The sequence below is a fragment of the Cetorhinus maximus genome, chromosome 24, assembly GCF_964194155.1.
Source record: "Cetorhinus maximus chromosome 24, sCetMax3.hap1.1, whole genome shotgun sequence".
NCBI classification, from domain to species: Eukaryota; Metazoa; Chordata; class Chondrichthyes; order Lamniformes; family Cetorhinidae; genus Cetorhinus; species Cetorhinus maximus.
This window is the reverse complement of record NC_135902.1, coordinates 30,460,856-30,480,343: the sequence shown is the minus strand read 5'-3', so window position 1 is coordinate 30,480,343 and position 19,488 is coordinate 30,460,856. Positions and strand designations below refer to the sequence as shown.

At 41.2% G+C, this 19,488-nt stretch overlaps 2 protein-coding genes across 5 annotated transcripts in view; one reads left to right on the top strand and one right to left on the bottom strand.

Moving 5' to 3' along the window:
• Positions 1-393: 393 nt before the first annotated feature.
• On the bottom strand, positions 394-8,151 carry LOC144699749 (serine/arginine-rich splicing factor 2-like). 4 transcript variants are annotated; one of them, XR_013580609.1, is made up of 5 exons: positions 7,579-8,151; positions 5,718-6,034; positions 4,846-5,073; positions 1,114-1,230; positions 394-780 (listed from the first exon to the last, which is right to left on the bottom strand). XR_013580609.1 is itself a non-coding variant. In XM_078570954.1 (3 exons), the coding sequence occupies exons 1-2, from the start codon at positions 7,929-7,931 to the stop codon at positions 5,740-5,742; spliced, it is 648 nt and encodes a 215-aa protein (XP_078427080.1). In that variant the 5' UTR covers positions 7,932-8,146; the 3' UTR covers positions 394-1,230; positions 5,718-5,739. The 4 variants fall into 4 exon arrangements, 1 of the variants encoding a protein (XP_078427080.1); XR_013580608.1 differs by having other exon boundaries at positions 394-1,230; XR_013580607.1 differs by lacking the exon at positions 4,846-5,073 and having other exon boundaries at positions 7,579-8,146.
• Positions 8,152-9,957: 1,806 nt separating this feature from the next.
• The window catches only part of mfsd11 (major facilitator superfamily domain containing 11), a 34,408-nt gene continuing 24,877 nt past the window's right edge, over positions 9,958-19,488 (top strand). Inside the window, exons 1-3 of the mRNA XM_078570938.1 lie at positions 9,958-10,206; positions 14,889-14,944; positions 15,239-15,346. Of these exons, the coding sequence (XP_078427064.1) occupies positions 10,111-10,206; positions 14,889-14,944; positions 15,239-15,346 (260 nt within the window). The 5' untranslated portion in view covers positions 9,958-10,110. The remainder of the gene's footprint in view (positions 10,207-14,888; positions 14,945-15,238; positions 15,347-19,488) is intronic.

Genomic DNA, 19,488 nt, shown 5'->3' with positions numbered 1-19,488 from the left:
AAACAATTATGCAAGAGATAAAGCTGGGTTTTTATAAATGGAAAAGAACTATTAATGGGAGGGCTTTGGACCAAGTTTCCAGCACACGAACACTGGATCCATTCATACAGCTACTACAAGATAAATTTGACAATCTTATGTAAACTTAAGCTTTACCAGAGATCTAATTATTTTCAGAGCAGGCAAATGGATATTTTTTAAATTTAGAGATCTTAAGATAAAGCACAGATTAAGCTATTAGTTACCGAACGTATAAAACTTAAGAATACACCCACACTAAAGATCCACAGTGGTTCAATAAAGCAACCACCATATCATGTCAATATCCCATGATCATGCTTAAAAAATGCTTTCTAAATGGAGCATCAATAGTCATAAATAGAACAATTAACACCAAGAAAAAAATCTTTAATTAATTACAGAAATACAAGTTGTACAGGATTTTATGTACTGAAACAAATAAAACTGTTAATTACAATCAATTTCAAAATTAACAGCATTCTAAACAGTGTATTCCAATTGTAAATGGATAAACCACATTACCAAGTACAAAAACAAGGTAGCTAAAGGTGCTTACTGCCTGCTCCATAATTTACACGCAGCCACGTCTCTGGAGGTGCAGCTGACAGGCATTTTACTGGACAGCCATATTTTCTGCACGTCAAGGCATCATTACAGGAGCAATCAGGAGAATACAGGACACAGCCAAGCACTCTGCACTGCACTGCAACACGCCACCTTACAGCTAACCCGCTTTACAGAACTGCTACACAACTGCGCCTAGTGCACAAAAATACATGAGACAATAAGATTAGTATTGGACTGAAAGAAAAAAAAACAGAAAAAGACATATGCAAAGTTGAAATTTAAAAGATAATTACTTCAGCGTACAGAAAAAAAATTACAAAACCTGGAAATACGTTCCATGCTTTTTACCTTATGTACAAATCCAAGCCAAAATGCATCTGAAGTCGAACATTTCACTAAATTGTAAGAAGTTTAAGTAATAGCAACACAGATGGCACATAACATATAATGAGCCTTCTCAGACACTAATTTTAATTGAAGAATTAAACTGACAAAACCTATTATAAACAATGATGTTATAATAACCTTTTAAGTAGATCACTGCTTATTTTAGGAAGGTCTCTCCATCACCTAAACAGAAGGCAAGAGATGATATTTCTTGCAAGGCATCTACCACGTAAATCTTCCAGCCATCCAGAATATCTGGAACAAAAAGAGAAGTTAAAAGTTAAAAATGTATATTCTATTTGACAACTGTAGAAAGTATCCAAAATAACCTTGTTTACTAGAACTGTAAAAGTTACATTTAGTCCACATAGGTGGCTCACCTGATCAACACCACAGCCTTTCCCTCTGCTTTTAAAAACAGGATAATTAAATAATAAAAGTGCACTTTCCCCAAAGAGCACATTCCATTAAATTGACATGTATCGAATTTTGGGGTCACATGGTATTGGATCTGAATAGTTAATTTAAAAATATTAAAGATCCACACCATTTAAACCCTCAAAGCTTGATTGTATACCTGACTGAAGATACAAGGTCACCTCTAGAACAGAAATTAAATTTGCCTTAATGTCAAGATGTTAGAACAAGAAAAGCAGCTGGTGCTAAAAATTTTGCAAATGCTAAATGGAAAACATTAAAACAGTACTAGAAAGTTTGGGATTCAACATGAATAAAATTCTACATAAAAATATAAATATTTTAGTTCTCATTTCTGGAGCACAATGCAATTTAAGAACACAATCCAACATGAATTCTTCAGAAAGTACATTTTTCAATTTTGGTTCTGTGCACCTCCCAAATAAGTGCCAGAAAACAATTCTTCATAGCCCCACCTTCACTATCAAAGTGCTACAGTATTACCTACGAAGCCTAAAATTCTAAAAGACAACACAGGGAGTTAGATATTTTACTGCAATTTCAGTAATATTTCACTGCAAATAATTTGTTTTATTTTACATAGATCGCAAGATTAATGTTAAATCTCAAAACAAATCTTGAAGTTAAATCGCATCAACGTATTTTCTCAAGCAGAGAAAATGAAATGGATGCTGGTCCAAATCTTGGAATGCCCCAATGGTTTTATCACCAGGTTCAATGAAATGTTAGTCTGTAGTGCAGGTGTAGTTCCTGGTTATTTTACTTTCAGACAAAATTTTACAATTATAGCTGCTAACATTTAAATGCTATATAAAGCAGAGTTGATTTTATATATCTATACTTGACTGCATTTTAATAGTAATATTAATCCAAGACCTCAACATTTATATTAATCCCACACTTGAAATTCAGGAGCTTGATGAAATACTCACCAGTTGCCTGGATGGATGCAGCCACAACAAAACTGAAGAAAAGTGGCACTATCCAAGACAAAGCAATCCTCTTGCTCAGCACCCTTGCCAGTGAACTCAATATCCATCCCTCCACCATCAGTGTATTGCGACTGCAGTACATATAATCCACAGGATGCAGTACATCAACTCACCAAGCTTACTCCAACAGCACCTACCTGCCACATGACCTCTACCACCCTGAAGAACACGAGAAGCAAAATCATGGATACATCATCATGATCCCCAAGACACAAATGGATTCTGAATTGGGACTAAAAATAGCTGTTCCTTCATCACTGTTGGGTGAAAGTCTGAAGTCCCTACCCAACATCACTGGAGCATCACTGCTACTATTGTCATTCAACCACAAGGACTGTAGCAGCTGAAGGTGGTTCACCTCCACTTTCTCAGTGCAAATTGGGGGTAAATAATTGCAGCCTTGCCAAAATTAATGCAAGAGTATATTAAATATTTGATTCTCAAATTTTAGGTATCAAAATCTTTATGCCACACACTGTATGGCAAGCTTTGAAACCATTACAGGTGATGGAAATTAGTTGACTCTGCCCAAAGAAAAATTTTACGCCCCACCTTACATAAAATTGTTCTGAGAAATTAACTCATATCTAATGACAATTTCAAATCTTATTTTGGATAGAAAACGTTTCGATGATCATAATGATGTGGGATCTGTTGTTATCACGGTAGCAAGATGCAACTTTACCATTAATTTTATGACATCTGAAGCAGCCGGCAATGTAGAAATGTAATAACAAAAAAAACTTGCAATGTCAACCAACAAATTTTCCATTTTCCAAACATTTAAAATTTGAATAGATGAACTGCAAACAAAAATGTTAGTTAAAAATGAGAACCAAACTACTTCACTTCTGAAAGAGGTTCATTTTTCAACCCTGGGCATTTTATTTCCAAAAGTAAGGAATTATGTAACTGAAATAAGATAGTCTACTTTATGACGAAAGATTGAGAAAGCTTGAACTTTACCATTTGGTCATTAAAAGCAGCGTTAAAATTTGCAAAATATTGATGGGTATATTGGACCAAACAAATGAACTGAAAACTGATAGATCAAGAAAGTGTGCATGGAAATATCTCATCTTGTGATTTTGGGGCTTCATGAGTGTCACTAAACTGCAGATTACTTTTGCTTAGCATTCAACTATCAGAGAAGTTTTGTTGGCAATATGCACTAAAGTTCCACTGCTGGATTAGAGAATTTGAGGAGTGATTGGATCGTGGTTGCAGGCTGAAGCTAGATGCAAAAAAAAGGATGGGTGGGGGTGGAGAACATGAGGAGAAAGTGCAGGCTGTAAGTGAAGGTCTGACGGTGCAAGAAATGGAGCAAAGAAAGGGTGGAGAGGTAAAAAAGTACACAAGGTGCTCAGAGCAGCTGTCACCCGAGTGTGAGATCAAACATGCTGCTGGAGCACAGGAGTCGCATTCAATGAAATGACATCGCCATATTTGCTATCCCTAGCATTAAGAGACTAGGCCCAGTGACACAGTAATCACTTTAACAAAGGCAATCAGATTTCTACAAATGAAGACAAGCTAATTTTAAAAATGCAAAACAAGAGATATTTTGAAGTTACAAGGATGGAAAGGTCCACTTACAACGATTGTTTTCATACCTATCCAGTTATGGAAACTCTGGACAATAATGTACAAGAATGAAGGGTTCAAAGGCATACAAGATGTAATAGGCAAAAAGTTAAACTTAATGGAGACTGGAGGGCACATCATTCTAACGAAATTGATCTTTGCTTGCTGCCCTCTGCATTTATGCAGGCACAACTAAGTTAGTAGGCAGCAGAGAAGTCTTATTCATAGAAGTTAACAATGACTCTTTTGGAAAAAGGAAATGGGTGGAAAAGCAAAGTTGAAGACAAGGCACATACTGGCATAGCCCAGTTTTACTCTGCAGATGGGTGCCAAAAAAGCAATCCATTGTAATATTACATCAAGTTATTTTTCCCCCATGGCCAGATGCATAATTTGAAAATAATACTGCAATTAGAAAAATAAAACTCCCACATGATCAAGAACTACTTGAATCACTTGAAGTGTCCATTTCATACTGGCTTCAACAAATTGGATAGTACAGGTTAAAAAAAATTGGAGGAAGTGGTCAAATTCTCCTTCTGTTCAATGCAACAAATGGCCTCAATCTCAAACATGAACCATTGTTTTCTCTCTTCAGATGCTAACAGCTTTGCTATGCAATTCTAATATTTTCTGGCTTTTTTGAGAATCATACTTATCTCCGGAACAGCATTTACCAACCATTAAACTTCAGACAGCAAGGCTCTTCGTGAGTTGAAATTGAGTGCACAGGACTCTCAAATTCTCCAAAGTCCCTAAAGCATAGAGGAACCAGCAGCATATATTGTTTTTTGGTTCAACCACCACATTCTCAGTGTTTATATCACTACCTCTTTAAAGAAATAGAATTAATTACCATATTTCCTGACTTCCTATTGCTGCTGCTGCTGTGCAAACACGAATGTGGATGATAAACTAAGGAAATGGTTTGAAAAAGTTACTGTGCCTTAAGTGTGAAGGAGCCAAATTATCAGAAGAGGCAGCATCTTGGCATCATGACTTCAGCAACTCTGCAATTTCAACTGTTTGTTCATTCAGCTCTCACACTGCTGGGCACAGCAACTCCTCCAGGCCAGTACCCCTGCTAAATAGGAAAAAATGCAAGTTAAGGTAAACAATTCCTTGTAAACAATTTTCATTAATGCAAGGATTTTCTCTGGAGATTTTTTTTCTCTCTTATTGATGCACATTGAGGGGAGGTTTGAATAATGAAGTAATTACCAGCATCACACTGCCTCTGGACCCAATATTTTCCAGCTGGAGCTCCTTGCAAATTCAGTCAATACCTCCAGTCTCAAGAGGCAATTACACAGTTTTTGCTCCTGGTTGCTGATCCAAAGTGAAGTCATCAACTCTCAAATGATGGCATACACAGGACTAGTCAGTTTGCAGTATTATTTACTAACTGCCCATGTTGAATTGGCATTCAGGGATGAAAGTTTTAGTTGCATGAACAGTAGCAAACAGATAAACAACGCAAAGGTTTCAACCGCATAAAACTGGTAGTTGGGGAAAATGTCTTCCAATGACAAATTCCACTGCAAGTTAAGGACTAAAGGAGTCTGCATCGAGACTTTTCCCATCGGTTACACAGTAGTTTAATGCAACTCTTAAAACAAATTATCTAGATATGCCAGTTCTATGTTTTCCATAAAACCATAAGTGTGTTTTATTATCCAATGTAAAAGATACTAAAAATAATTCCACCACTTTTGTGTATTTACTTACTTTGGTGCAATTTACCGCTTTTTTATGGTGATTCAATTCCATCTTTCTGTGGAGATCTTGAATAAATTGGGGTTCTAGACCTGGATTTCGACTTTGACCCTTGAGACATCTGAGATCCGCTTCTAGACCTTGTCCTCGATCTGGACCGAGATCTTGACTTTGATTTAGACTTTGACTTGGACCTTGATCTTTCAACAGATCTAGATTTTGAACGGGTTCTAGATCGAGAATATGATCGAGACCTGGACCTGCTGTAGCGAGATCTTGATCTAGTTCGGCTTCTGGATCTTGTACGAGATCGACGTCGTCTTCTAGGACTAAGAGAAAAAGATACTTTTAGCGAGACAATTAAGTGGAAAAAAACAAGCAAAGGCATATAAAACCCACTGATAAGTAGGCACAAAACTATTGTTTTGCAAATTTCACTCTCCTTACACCGCTTACATATACTGAAATAGAGCTCCATAGGGAACAGTTGCCTTAAACTGTCATCTTTAACCTGTGTACATGGTTCACAAGTATTGGCTAAGAAACGTAACCACGGGACAATGCAGATAAGAACAAACCTTCAACTGAAATCCACATGTGCGCACTTTCCAACAGCCACTGCAAGTTACTTATCAGCAGTCTTTCCAGCTTGACTTCAGCTGAACTCATGAAACTCAACATAATACAACGCTTTCCACTCCACCTGATCAGTAAATCAAGGCACACAAGGAAATCGAGACAGGAAAGCTGATAAGTCGCAATCAGGTAGTCTAGTCATAGACTTTTCCCATTTGACTACGATTTAATTATTGAATGCAACATCATGCCTGTAATTCGCAGATGCCAAGCAAACTGAATAGTCAAGCCAAATAATCTCCCAAAAAGGAAAAGAATATAGCACTCTCAGACAATCACGGTCATTCATATATTAAACAAGGGCTGAAATGGCCTGGAAATAAACCACCCCTGCACCAGGGACTTGCACAGATTGAAGAAGTACATTGTTCTGTGGAAACCTGATGAGCATTTTTCCAAAAAATTTTTATGGAACCAAATAAACGGGATTACAGCAAAAACACAAGATATGCTTCAGAAAACATGTCTACAAATTCCATTAGAAACCCAAAAGAAATTGCCATTATTGTATCATAGGTTTTTTAAGGGTCAAGCTCAATCTCCGAAAAATATCCATTACATCTATTTGCAATTAACCTCAATTGTCTCTATATCATCAAAAAAAAACAAAAAAAAGTGCCACCTGCTGTCTGCCATAACTCCTCTTTTCAAATGCTGTAATTGCTAAACCAATGATAAACAAAAAAAACACTTTTTAACTACGAAGTCCAACTGCACTGTTCGTTCACAGATACTACAAAATCCTTTACGGCCAGGCTCAATGAGCACATCCTTATCGTGAGAACTGCAACAAAAGAGTCAACTTTTAATAACCGTCTAGAGCCTGTGAAAACAGAGCCTCCCTCAGTGAGATATCTATTAGCTGGCACTACAAAAACAAAAGGTTAAAAGGAAAATGTGTATTTACTAGAGAAAACTATAGTTCTTCTACTAAAAAAACTATAGTTACGTAAAAAAAAAAACCCTACCAGCCTTTTGGTTTCAAGTTAAACCAAAATGATTGTCTTTTGTAGGCAAATTTATTTGGACTCGCTGAACGTGCACTAAGTTGAAGTCGATGTCTGCCCTCAGCCTGAAGCAAACACTGACCACCCCTAGATTTGTAGCTAATGGCCGACCTTAAAAAAACTTTATTGAAGAGTGAGAGCCGATGCAGGGGCTTTAATAAGTATTCAGTTTGTCTCAGAAAATTCGGGAAAATAAAGGGTGCTTCCCCCCCCTCCTCCCCTTCACTAACCTGCGGCTTCTCCTGCCGTAAGCGCCGCCATACCGGCGGGACGAGCCTCCTCTCCGGTGGGATTCGGCCGGGCGGCCGTAGCGCGCCATCTGCACCCTCAGTTCCCTGCCGTCCAGCACTGCGCCGTCCATGGCGTCGATGGCATCCTCGGCGTCCCGCTTGTCGTGGAAGCGGACGAAGGCGAAGCCGCGGCTCTCCCGGGTGAAGCGGTCCCGGGGGATGTAAACGTCTCCCACTTTGCCGTACTTCTCAAACACGCGCTTCAGCGTCTCAGGCGACGTGCGGTAAGTCAGGTTGTCCACCTTCAGCGAAGTCATCCCCTCGATATCGGGCGGCATTCGACCGTAACTCATCGCTAATCGGCCTTGGTTTCGGCAGGTTAAAGGGGAAATATGTCGACACTGGATCAGTGTGAAACCCGCCACAAACCACCGCCTAATCCAGTGACAATCACAAGATGGCGCCCCGCCTGACCCGGAAACACACCCTCACTTGGAGAAAAAACTGAACAAATTACATTTTTATCAACTATAAAAAAATCTGTACCGTACACCCTTCATTTTACAATCAACCCTCTTAATTTCTGTAAATATTTTTTCATAGTCGACTCAGGAAATAAATCCTTCAAGCCGCGGCGCCTCCTGGGAATTGTAGTTCTCATCCCTTCAGGTCAAACTAAAGCAGTATTTTGTTTTTATCTTCAGGTCAAACTGCCGGTTATTCTTGAAAACACGTTTCTGCATGTCAACCACGTAAAACATGGCGTTCATTGTCGAACGGGAAATCGCTCGCCATAGTGTTACATACAACTTTTGCACACCGATCGAAATCGGCTTGACCGGAAAATTTCGAATGCTAAGGTTCATTTGGATTATAGCGCATGCGTTTGCCGTTTCCGGTGGGAGGCGGTTGTTTGTGGTTGTGAACATATGTCAGAGCATAGAGTGAGGGGAAGGAGAGGCTGAGGGGGAGAGTGAGGAGGAGGAGGTGGGGTGAGAGAGTTTGAGGAGGGGGGTGAGTGAGGAGGGGGAGTGAGAGAGTTTGAGGAGGGGGTGAGTGAGTGAGTGAGGAGGGGGAGGAGGTGGGGTGAGAGAGTTTGAGGAGGGGGTGAGTGAGTGAGTGAGTGTGAGGAGGGGAGGAGGTGGGGTGAGAGAGTTTGAGGAGGGGGGTGAGTGAGTGAGTGTGAGGAGGGGGAGGGGGTGAGAGAGAGTGTGAGGAGGGGGAGGGGGTGAGAGAGAGTGTGAGGAGGGGGAGGGGGTGAGAGAGAGTGTGAGGAGGGGGAGGGGGTGAGAGAGAGTGTGAGGAGGGGGAGGAGGAGGTGGGGTGAGAGAGAGGAGGAGGTGGGGGAGTGTGAGGAGGAGGCCCAGGGGGTGAGAGAGTGTGAGGAGGAGGAGGGGGTGAGAGAGTGTGAGGAGGAGGAGGGGGTGAGAGAGTGTGAGGAGGAGGAGGGGGTGAGAGAGTGTGAGGAGGAGGAGGGGGTGAGAGAGTGTGAGGAGGAGGAGGGGGTGAGAGTGTGTGAGGAGGAGGAGGGGGTGAGAGAGAGTGTGTGAGGAGGAGGAGGGGGTGAGAGAGAGTGTGTGAGGAGGAGGGGGTGAGAGAGAGTGTGTGAGGAGGAGGAGGGGGTGAGAGAGAGTGAGTGAGGAGGAGGGGGTGAGAGAGAGAGAGAGAGTGTGAGGAGGAGGAGGGGGTGAGAGAGAGAGAGAGTGTGAGGAGGAGGAGGGGGTGAGAGAGAGAGAGAGTGTGAGGAGGAGGAGGGGGTGAGAGAGAGAGAGAGTGTGAGGAGGAGGAGGGGGTGAGAGAGAGAGAGAGTGAGGAGGAGGAGGGGGTGAGAGAGAGAGAGAGAGTGAGGAGGAGGAGGGGGTGAGAGAGAGAGAGAGTGTGAGGAGGAGGAGGGGGTGAGAGAGAGAGAGAGTGTGAGGAGGAGGAGGGGGTGAGAGAGAGAGAGAGTGTGAGGAGGAGGAGGGGGTGAGAGAGAGAGAGAGTGTGAGGAGGAGGAGGGGGTGAGAGAGAGAGAAAGAGAGTGTGAGGAGGAGGAGGGGGTGAGAGAGAGAGAGGGAGAGAGAGTGTGAGGAGGAGGAGGGGGTGAGAGAGAGAGAGAGAGAGAGTGTGAGGAGGAGGAGGGGGTGAGAGAGAGAGAGAGAGAGTGTGAGGAGGAGGAGGGGGTGAGAGAGAGAGAGAGAGAGTGTGAGGAGGAGGAGGGGGTGAGAGAGAGAGAGAGAGAGAGTGTGAGGAGGAGGAGGGGGTGAGAGAGAGAGAGAGAGTGTGAGGAGGAGGGGGGGGTGAGAGAGAGAGTGTGAGGAGGAGGGGGTGAGAGAGAGTGTGAGGAGGAGGAGGGGGAGAGAGAGAGTGTGAGGAGGAGGGGTGCGAGAGAGTGTGAGGAGGGGGGTGAGAGAGAGAGGGAGGGAGAGTCCTTATGGCAATCCAATGCCTGGAATTAGGATGAGTATTGTTTTGAAGATTGTTATTGACAAAAGTGAGATTTAAGATACATTATTACCTAGAAAAGCAGCCTGACAAGCTGGACATTTAACAATGATGGCAAAAGGAACAAAACTCATGAATGTCATAATTTTGGGCTTCAGCTTTATGTTCGTTTTCAGCGCCTTTCAAACCTGTGGCAACATTGAAGTAAGTGCTTGTTCCTGTACCTGAATCCAGGGTGCTTCCATAATTTTATTTAATGGTGGAAGGGATTAGTAGACTTTTACATTTTCTGAAAGTATTTTGTCGTAATATGATAGAGACTTTTAATACAAACTTAATATCTCATTGTCCTTAAAAATCTTTGTGTGGAAATAGGTAGTTTATACGATGTTTAAATGAGTTAACCAGTGAAAATTCCTCTGTAGGTTTAGAACTGAAAAGGTAGGTTAAATGCAGATTGTGTGGCCCCAATCTGAAGTTTGTAAGATCAGTGTTTTCTTTGTGTAAAATGATCTGTTGTATTTTCTGGTTGGGAAGAGTTAAGAGTAAAATTGTAATGCAAGTTTTTTTTAAAAAATGAAGCATTCTAATTACATCTGAGTTTACCCAATTTAGCACAAGATCCCATCAAAGTCCATGTTCTTGTGTGAACTTTGACACACTATTAGTAGATTGCTCAGTTTATCAAGCTGAGTGCATTTGTTGGCGTTTAGCATCCACACATCAGCAGGTTCCAGCAGGGGTGACTAGATTGTGATCAGAAACAAAACCACTAATTTCCTCCTCGTCACTGCAGACATGTTGAGGGCAATTGTGGAGTCTTCATTCTGTCCTTGTACAATGAATGGTTCAAGTATAGTTTCAGAAATATATTTTAACAAGTTAACCAGTAAAGGCACTACAGTTGAATGGAAAGTGTGTGTGTTTATATCCCTCAGAGCTCATGGTTCCCCCCCAGACAAGCTCAAGCCCAGTGTCCGTCCCCGGAAAAGAACCGCTCTAAGTTACTTACAACAGTACTTTCAAACTCCCTATTGTCCTGCCTTTAACACTCTGATCACAACTATACTTATGCAGCAGCTGACATACTCAGTTGCTCCTCATCTTGGCCTGTGATACCTTTACCCCCAGTAAAACCTTTACTCTCTCCCATCCTTTGCTTCACTAAATCCAAGCAGTATGTAAAATACTTTGTATGCATTTAAACGTAGAATTTGATTAACGTTGTATGATATGTTTTCATTTATAAATAGCTTGCAGACTTGTATTAAAGCTAGAAATTAAATGGTTGAAGTTGTTCATTCCCAGCATTCTTCAAGTTATGGGTGACATTTAACAATCAAGCTTTGTCAGCAAGGAGAGTTTTTTTGTCAGCATGGAATGGTTAACAAGGTGTCGATGATGTTCTAGAGGATAGGGTAGCCTATATCACAAATAAACAAGTCGATGATGAACAGTTAAGTTAGAAAACTGAAATGCAGCACAATTTTAAGGGATGTCTGTGAGTGACTAGAGCTCCGTAAAGATCTTGAGCCTTCTTTCACAATTCTTAGAGAGCAACATAAGTGGAAAAATTCGACAAAGGTTACATTCTCTACCCAGAGCAGAAGCAGATAATATTGTTGATTTCTCTGTTTGACTATTGCTTTAGACTTTGTATGTGTCAAGACTCGGTCAAACTTGATGAAGATTATTTGCAACCAAAAATTAGTGTCAAATCCAAGAACCTTATAGGTGCACACTTGAAAGCATATGGCAGACAACTGGCTTAGCCATTCATCACTAGACCTGGCTGGACCACATTAAGCACTATTTGGCCCTATGCACTTCTGCCAAACTGCTCACTACTCCATGATTATCCTGGAATTCAAAGAGAACCCCTGGGCTTCTTTTCTCCGCCACTGTCTGTCTCCTTAAACCCCTCTTCTTCCAACCTCTCTTCCAACAACAACTGCGAGGAGCTCATAGACTTCATTGCCACTAAAATTGAGACCAACCTTTCAGCTGCAATCTTGCTTACCAAGCCAAGATTTCTCCCCCACCGATCTAGCTCTGAACTTGCATCTTCTTCATATCTCTCCTCAGACCCTCTCCAAGCTCATCATCATCTTGAAGTCCACCTCCTGTTCTCTTAATCCTACCCCCACTAAATTGCCAAACACCTAGCTCCCGTCTCTGTTCCGCATGATAGCTAATGTGCCCCTGCTGTTCAAAGCTCATCCAAAACTACTGCCTATATCCTAACCCGCAACTTCATTGCTTTATCCTCTCTGGTTTGCAGTGGCTCTCGCTCCACCATGACCTTGCCCTTCTCACTCTTTGTGACCTCCTCCAGCCCTACAACCCTTCAAGAACTAGCCTCTTCTGAATCCACCAACTCCATTCACACCAACATTAGTAGCTGTGCCTTCAGCTATATGAGCCCAAGTTCTCGAATTCCATCCCTCAACCTTTCTATTTTTTTCTCCTTATAAGGGTGTTCATTGAAACTTTCCCCTTTATCCAAGATTTTAGTCACTCATTGGTATATCCTCCTTTGACTTGGTGTCAATTTTTGTCTAATTTATGATCTTGTGAAGTGCCTGGGAACTTTTTCCGACTTTAAAGGCACCATATAAATGTAAATTGTATCAGTGATTCTTCTCAAATTTAAAGTATGTGATAAGTTTCTGTTACTGGAAAGTGAAGGTTAAGCATCATTAAGTTTGTTGAGGGATAAAATTCGTGATAAACATGGGCTGGATCATACAGTTGTGTTAACTTTCACAAAGCTGTTGGCAACATGAAGCAATAGAAGTGACATTTTTAAAAATATGTATAGGTGTGTGTATGTTGTGAGGACCCTGTATGAAATAAACTTGATCGTCTCAAGTCAGGCTCTCGTGCAAGTTCATAGCATGATGCTTATCAAGTTTGACTGTAAGGGCAGCTGGTTTGAGAAATAGGAAAAACTGGTCTGATTATATGTCTTATAGTGTATCTGACTTGTAAGTGCTTCTTTGTGTGCCAAAAATGAAGTGTTCACTAGTTGAGCACCGGCACCCTTCACCTACTGGGAAAGGAGTTTAGCAGAAAAGACGGTGGGGGACGATGGCAGACATTTAAGAAAATAGTTCATGACTCACAACAAAGATATGGCTTCATGAATGGGAAATCATGCCTGGCAAATTTATTAGAATTGTTTGAAGAGGTAATAAGCAGGATAGATAAAGGGGAACTAGTGAATGTAATATATTTGGATTTCCAAAAGGCGTTTGATAAGGTATTGCACATAAGGCTACTTAATAAGATAAGAGCCCATGGTGTTGGGGGTAGTATATTAGCATGGATAGAGGATTGGCTAACTAATAGAAGACAGAGAGTTGGGGTAAGGGGGGCATTTTCAGGATGGCAGCCTGTAATTAGTGGAGTGCCACAGGGATCAGTGCTAGGGCCACAATTATTTATAATATATATTAATGACTTGGATGAGAGAAGTGAATGTACTATTGTCAAGTTTGCGGGCAACACAAAAATAGATGGGAAGGCAAGTGGTGAGGATGACACAAAGAGTCTACAGAGGGATATAGACAGGTTAAGTGAGTAGGCAAAAACTTGGCAGATGTAATATAATGTGGGAAAATGAGAGGTTATGCACTTTGGCATGAAGAATAGAGGAGCTGAATATTATTTCAATGGAGAAAGACTGCAGAAGGCTGCAACACAGAGGGATTGGGGAATTCTCATGCATGAATCCCAAAAAGTTAACATACAAGTTCAGGCAATAGGGATGGCAAATGGAATGTTGGTCTTTGTCTCAAAGGGAATGGAGTATGAAAATAGGGAAGTCTTGCTAAAACTATACAAGGCATTAGTTAGACTGCACCGAGAATACTGTGAGCAGTTTTGGTCCCCTTATCTAAGGAAAGATATACTGGCATTGGAGGTAGTCCAGAGAAGGTTCACTAGGTTGATCCCGGGTATAGAGGGATTTTATTATGAGGAGAGTTGAGTCGGTTGGGCCTGTTCTCATTGGAGTTTAGAAGAATGAGAGGGGACCTTATTGAAACATATAAGATTCTTAGGGGGCTTGACAGGGTAGATGCTGAGAGTTTGTTTACCCTTGTGGGAGAGTTTAGGACCAGAGGGCATAATCTCAGAGTAAGGTGTCACCCATTTAAGACCAATGAGGAGGAATTTCTTCTCTGAGGGTAAATGAATCTGTGGAATTCTTTACCGCAGAGGGCTGTAGAGGCTGGGTTGTTAAGTATATTCAAGGCTGAGATTTCTAATCAATAAGGGAATTGAGGGTTCTGGGGAAAAGGCAGGAAAGTGGAGTTGAGGATTATCAGGTCAGCCTACTTATGCTCCTACGCCTTATGGTCTTATAGATTTGAAAAACACTTTTAATTCATAACTTTTGAATTTATTGAGTGGATTGAATTTGTAATTTGATTGAAAACTCTCAGTGTTGAGACTAAATTCAAACCTGCATTGGTATATGTCAGGTTATACCCCTGAACTGAATGTATTAATGCATGGCCATGGAAGTAATTATTTGCAATTTGAGACTGATTTCAGCAACTGGTCAAATGAGGCTGGGTAAAATCCCATTTCAAGCAAATAACCAATCTCCAACAGAACAACTTGAAAAATATGTCTAATAATGTGTAGACTGATGTAACCGGCCAACATCAGGTATCATTACATCACCAAAGTGCTTATCCATGGCCACTGTCCTTGTTTGAGAAGCTTAAGTCCTCAAAGTCTCTACTTTGTCATGTTCATCCCTAACACGGTTGCTCTGAGTCACCGCAGTAGCTTGTAAAAGATGAGCATATGCTGAAGATTGATTGTGTAGAATATCTTGTTCTTCTATTAAAGTAACATTGATTTTTATCTGACAGCAAACAGTCATCAAGAGCATCAACAGTACCCGGTTTCAAGGAAGTGGATATACCAGGTGTTTCTTTGTTTATCTTCCTCTGCATAGTGATATTGTATGGAGACTGCAATATTATGCTGAAATGTCATGTCTTGCAAATGCCTTAATAGAGCTACACAGCTTTGTAATACAAAACAATATATTTACACATAACCATTTATCTGCAGTTAAGAGGCCAGAAAAGTTCATAATTTGTGTATTTGTGCATGATTTAAATTTTTGTATACATATTATTATTCCAACTGATGTAGATTAGGATATAGTTATATCCAGCATTTTGTTGTGCTAACACTGCTTTTATTTCTCTTGTAGCTTGGCTATAATCTATACTGTATTTTCTGCCTCGAATCTTTTGACTCCATCAATTGTTGCTCTTTTGGGAGCTCGACTTTCTATGTTCATTTCTGGATTAGTTTACAGGTAAGATAAACAAATAACAAGTTCACTTTCTTGTATTGTTATTTTCTCCTGCATTCTCAGAAATTATTTTCCTGTGTACCATTTGTATCTAACACAACAAGTAAGCAAGTTCAGAATATTTTCATCTTAGAAATAAGAACAGGCGTTGACCATACAGCTCTTTGAGCTTGTTCTGCCATTCAATAAAACCATGGTTGATTTTCTACCTCAGCTCCATTTTTCCACCTGTTTTCCATATCCCTTAATTCCCCTAGAAACCCAAAGTTATCTATCTCACTGTCCTCTGGGGTAGAAAATCCCAAAGATTCACAGCTCACTGAGTGAAGCCCATTTCAGGCCTAAATGGTTGACCCTTCATTCTCAGACTGTGACCCCATGTTCTAGCTTTCCCAACCAGGTGAAATAATCTGAGTGTTTACCTTATTGAGCCCTTCAGAATCTTGTATGTTTCAATGGGATCTAGACTCCTGAGAGTTTAAGCCCATTCCACTTAGCCTCTCATCAAAGGACAACCCTTTCATCCCAGGAACCAATCTAATGAGCCTTCATTGTACCATCTCTCAAGCAAGCATCCCCTTCCTTAGATAATGAGACCAAAACTGCACACAGTACTCCAGTTCAAGCCTCCCTAAAGCACTATGCAATTATAGCAAGACTCTTTTATCCTTGCACTTCAGTCGTCTTGCAATAAAGGCCAACTTGCTATTTGTCTCCCTAATTGCTTGCTACACTGCATGCTAACTTTCTGTGTTCTTTGTACGAGTACACCCAAGTTTCTCTGAACATCAGCGTGTTGAAGTTTCATGCTTTATTGAAAAATATTCTGCTTTTCTATTCTTACTACTGTGCAATTGCAGTTAGACCTCTGTACAGTAGTAGACTTTGGGTTTGGGAAGGGATTTTGGAGGGCAGAATATTCAAGAGAAATTAAGGTTTCTTGCTTCCTCTTTTAGATAGGAGCTCTGCACCATCAATATTGCTCATGAGTTTGATCAACTAAGACACTGAGATCTGCTTAGTCTTCCTATATTTCTATTTGCTGTTTTTATTTCCCCATTTTTAATCTTGAATATTGGCGAAACAAACCTTGGATTTGTTGATCAGCGCTTGCCACAATCAGTTAAGTGGAGGAATTTATTTTGTTTTTAATGTGTATTTGTATATAAAGCTACAACAATTTTCTATGTCATGCACAATCCAAGTACACATATTTTTTTTCAAGCTGCACTGGTTCTAAAGCAGGCATTTGCTGCTGGTTTAGCCCAGGAGTATAATACCATTCCCCTGTAACTGAAAGAACCTAAACACAGTTTGCAGATTTCCAAACTTCATATTATAAAATATTGCTTCTATGATTAAGCAAAGTCACAAAATGATTAAACGGAATCAATGTGGATTTATGAAAGCTTAAGTGGGACAAATATGTTAGTATTTTTGTGGATGTAACTAGCAGGATGGTTAAGGGAGAGCCAGTGAATATAGTATACTTGGATTTGCAGAAGTGATTCTAAGTGCCACATGATTGTTACACAAGATTAGGACTCATGGGATTAAGACCATAAAACGTAAGAGCAGAAGTAGGCCATTTGGCCCATCGAGTCTGCTCTGCCATTCAATGAGATCATGGCTGATCTGATAATCCTCAACTGCACTTTCCTGCCTTTTCCCCATAACCCTTGATTCCCTTACTGATTAAAAATCTGTCTATCTCTGTCTTGAATATACTTAATGACCAAGGTTCCACAGCCCTCTGGAGTAAAGAATTCCACAGATTGACCAACCTCTGAGAGAAGAAATTCCTCCTCATCTCTGTTTTAAATGGGTGCCCCCTTACTCTGAGATTATGCCCTCTGGTCCTAGACTCTCCCACAAGGGGAAACAACCTCTCAGCATCTACTCTGTCAAGCCCCCTAAGAATCTTATATGTTTCAATAAGGTCCCCTCTCATTCTTCTAAACTCCAGTGAGTACAGGCCCAACCTACTCAACCTCTCCTCACAAGAAAATCCCTCCATACTCAGAATCAACCTTCTCTGGACTACCTCCAATGCCAGTATATCTTTCCTTATAAAATTGGGGGTAGTTTTTTTATATATATTGTTTCATGGGATGTGGGGATGTGATATCAAGGCAGCATTTGACCGAGTGTGGCATCAAAGAGCCCTAGCAATACTGAAGTCAATGGAAATCGGAGGGAACAGCTCCTACTGGTTGGAGTTATACCAAGCACAAAGGAAGATGGTTGTGGTTGTTGGAGGTCAGTCCTCTCAGTCCCAGGGCATTGCTGCAGAAGTTCTTCAGGGTAGTATTCTTGACCCAATCATCATCATCTGCTTCACTAATGACTTTTTCTTCATCATAAGGTCCAAAAGTGGGGATGTTTGATGATGATTGCACCATGTTCAGCACCATTCGTGACTCCTCAGATACTGAAGCAGTCTGTGTCAATATGCAGCAAGACCTGGACAACATTCAAGCTTGGGCTGATAAGTGGCAAGTGACATTCATGCCACATAAGTACCAGGCAATGATCATCTCCAACATGGGAGAATCTCACCATCTTCCCATGACATCCAATGGCATTATCATCACTGGATTCCCCTTTATCAACATCCTGGAGGTTACCATTGACCAGAAACTGAACTGGACCAGCCATATAAATACTGTGGCTACAAGAGCAGGTCAGAGGTTGGGAATTCTGCAGTGAGTAACTTGCCTCCTGACTCCCCAAAGACTGCAACGTCTACAAGGTACAAGTCACGAGTGTGATGAAATACTCTCCACTTGCCTGGATGGGTGTACAGACTGCTTCAGTATCTGACAAGCCACGAGTGGATGAGGGCAGCTCCAACAACACTCGAGAAGCTTGCTTGATTGGCACCCCATCCACCACCTTAAATATTCACTCCCTCCACCACTGACGCACAGTGTCAGCAGTGTGTACCATCTACAAGATGCACTGGAGCAACTCACCAAAGCGGCTTTGACAACACATTCCAAACCCGCAACCTCTACCACCTAGAAGGACAAGGGCAGCAGACACATGGGAACATCACCACCTGCAAGCTCCCCCCCAAGCCACACGCCATCCTGACCTGGAACTATATTGTCGTTCCTTCACTCACTGGGTCAAAATCCGGGTTACCCCCTTCCCAACAGCACTGTGGTTGTACCTACACCACATCCACTGCAGCAGTTCCAACCTAATAATAAAACGGCTTCAAATTTATGGAATTGAGGCTTTCCAGTGTTAGCATTCATTCTTCCCTTGGTGTGCTATTTTCATTGTTCATTGTCAGGTCATCTGTTAGAGGGAGATATTGGCTTTCTGTCCTGCTATAGCTTAAATGCATCATTGATCTATCTCCCAAGAACTTCACTGTTGCTGCATCAAAATCCTGGAACTCCCTTCCCAACAGCACTGTAGCTGTACCTATACCAAATGGACTGCAGCAATAGGTTCACCACCACCTCAAGCGGAATTAGGGATGGGCAATAAATGCTGGACTACCCTGATGCCCACATCTTGTAAAAGAAATGATGGTGGTGTTCCCATGTGTCTGCTGCCCCTGTCCTTCTATTGGTAGAGGTCCTGGGTTTGGAGCAAAAGAACACAAGAAATAGGAACAGGAGTAAACCACATGACCCATTGAGCCTGCTGCACCATTCATTTACTCCTGCTCCTATTTCTTGTGTTCTTTTGCTTCAAACCCAGGACTTCTACCAATAGAAGGACAGGGGCAGCAGACACATGGGAACACCACCACCAAATATTCTGTTTTTTTTATTCTTAGTACTAAGTGAATAACTTCACACTTCCCTATATCTGCCATCTTGTTGCTCACTCACTTAACCTGTCTATATCTCTTTGCAGTTTCTCTGTCACACAGCTTACCTTTCCACCTAGCTTGGTATCATCAGCAAACTTAGGTACATTACTCTCTATGTCTTCATCTAATTCAGTAATATAGATTATAAATAGCTGAGGCCCCAGCACTGATCCTTGCGGCACTCCACTATTCACTGCCTACCAACTTGAAAAAGCCCTGTTTATGCCCACTCTCTGTTTTCCGTCCTTTAACCAATCCTCTACCCATGCTAATATATTACCCCCAACTCCATGAGCCCTCATTTTGCCTATTA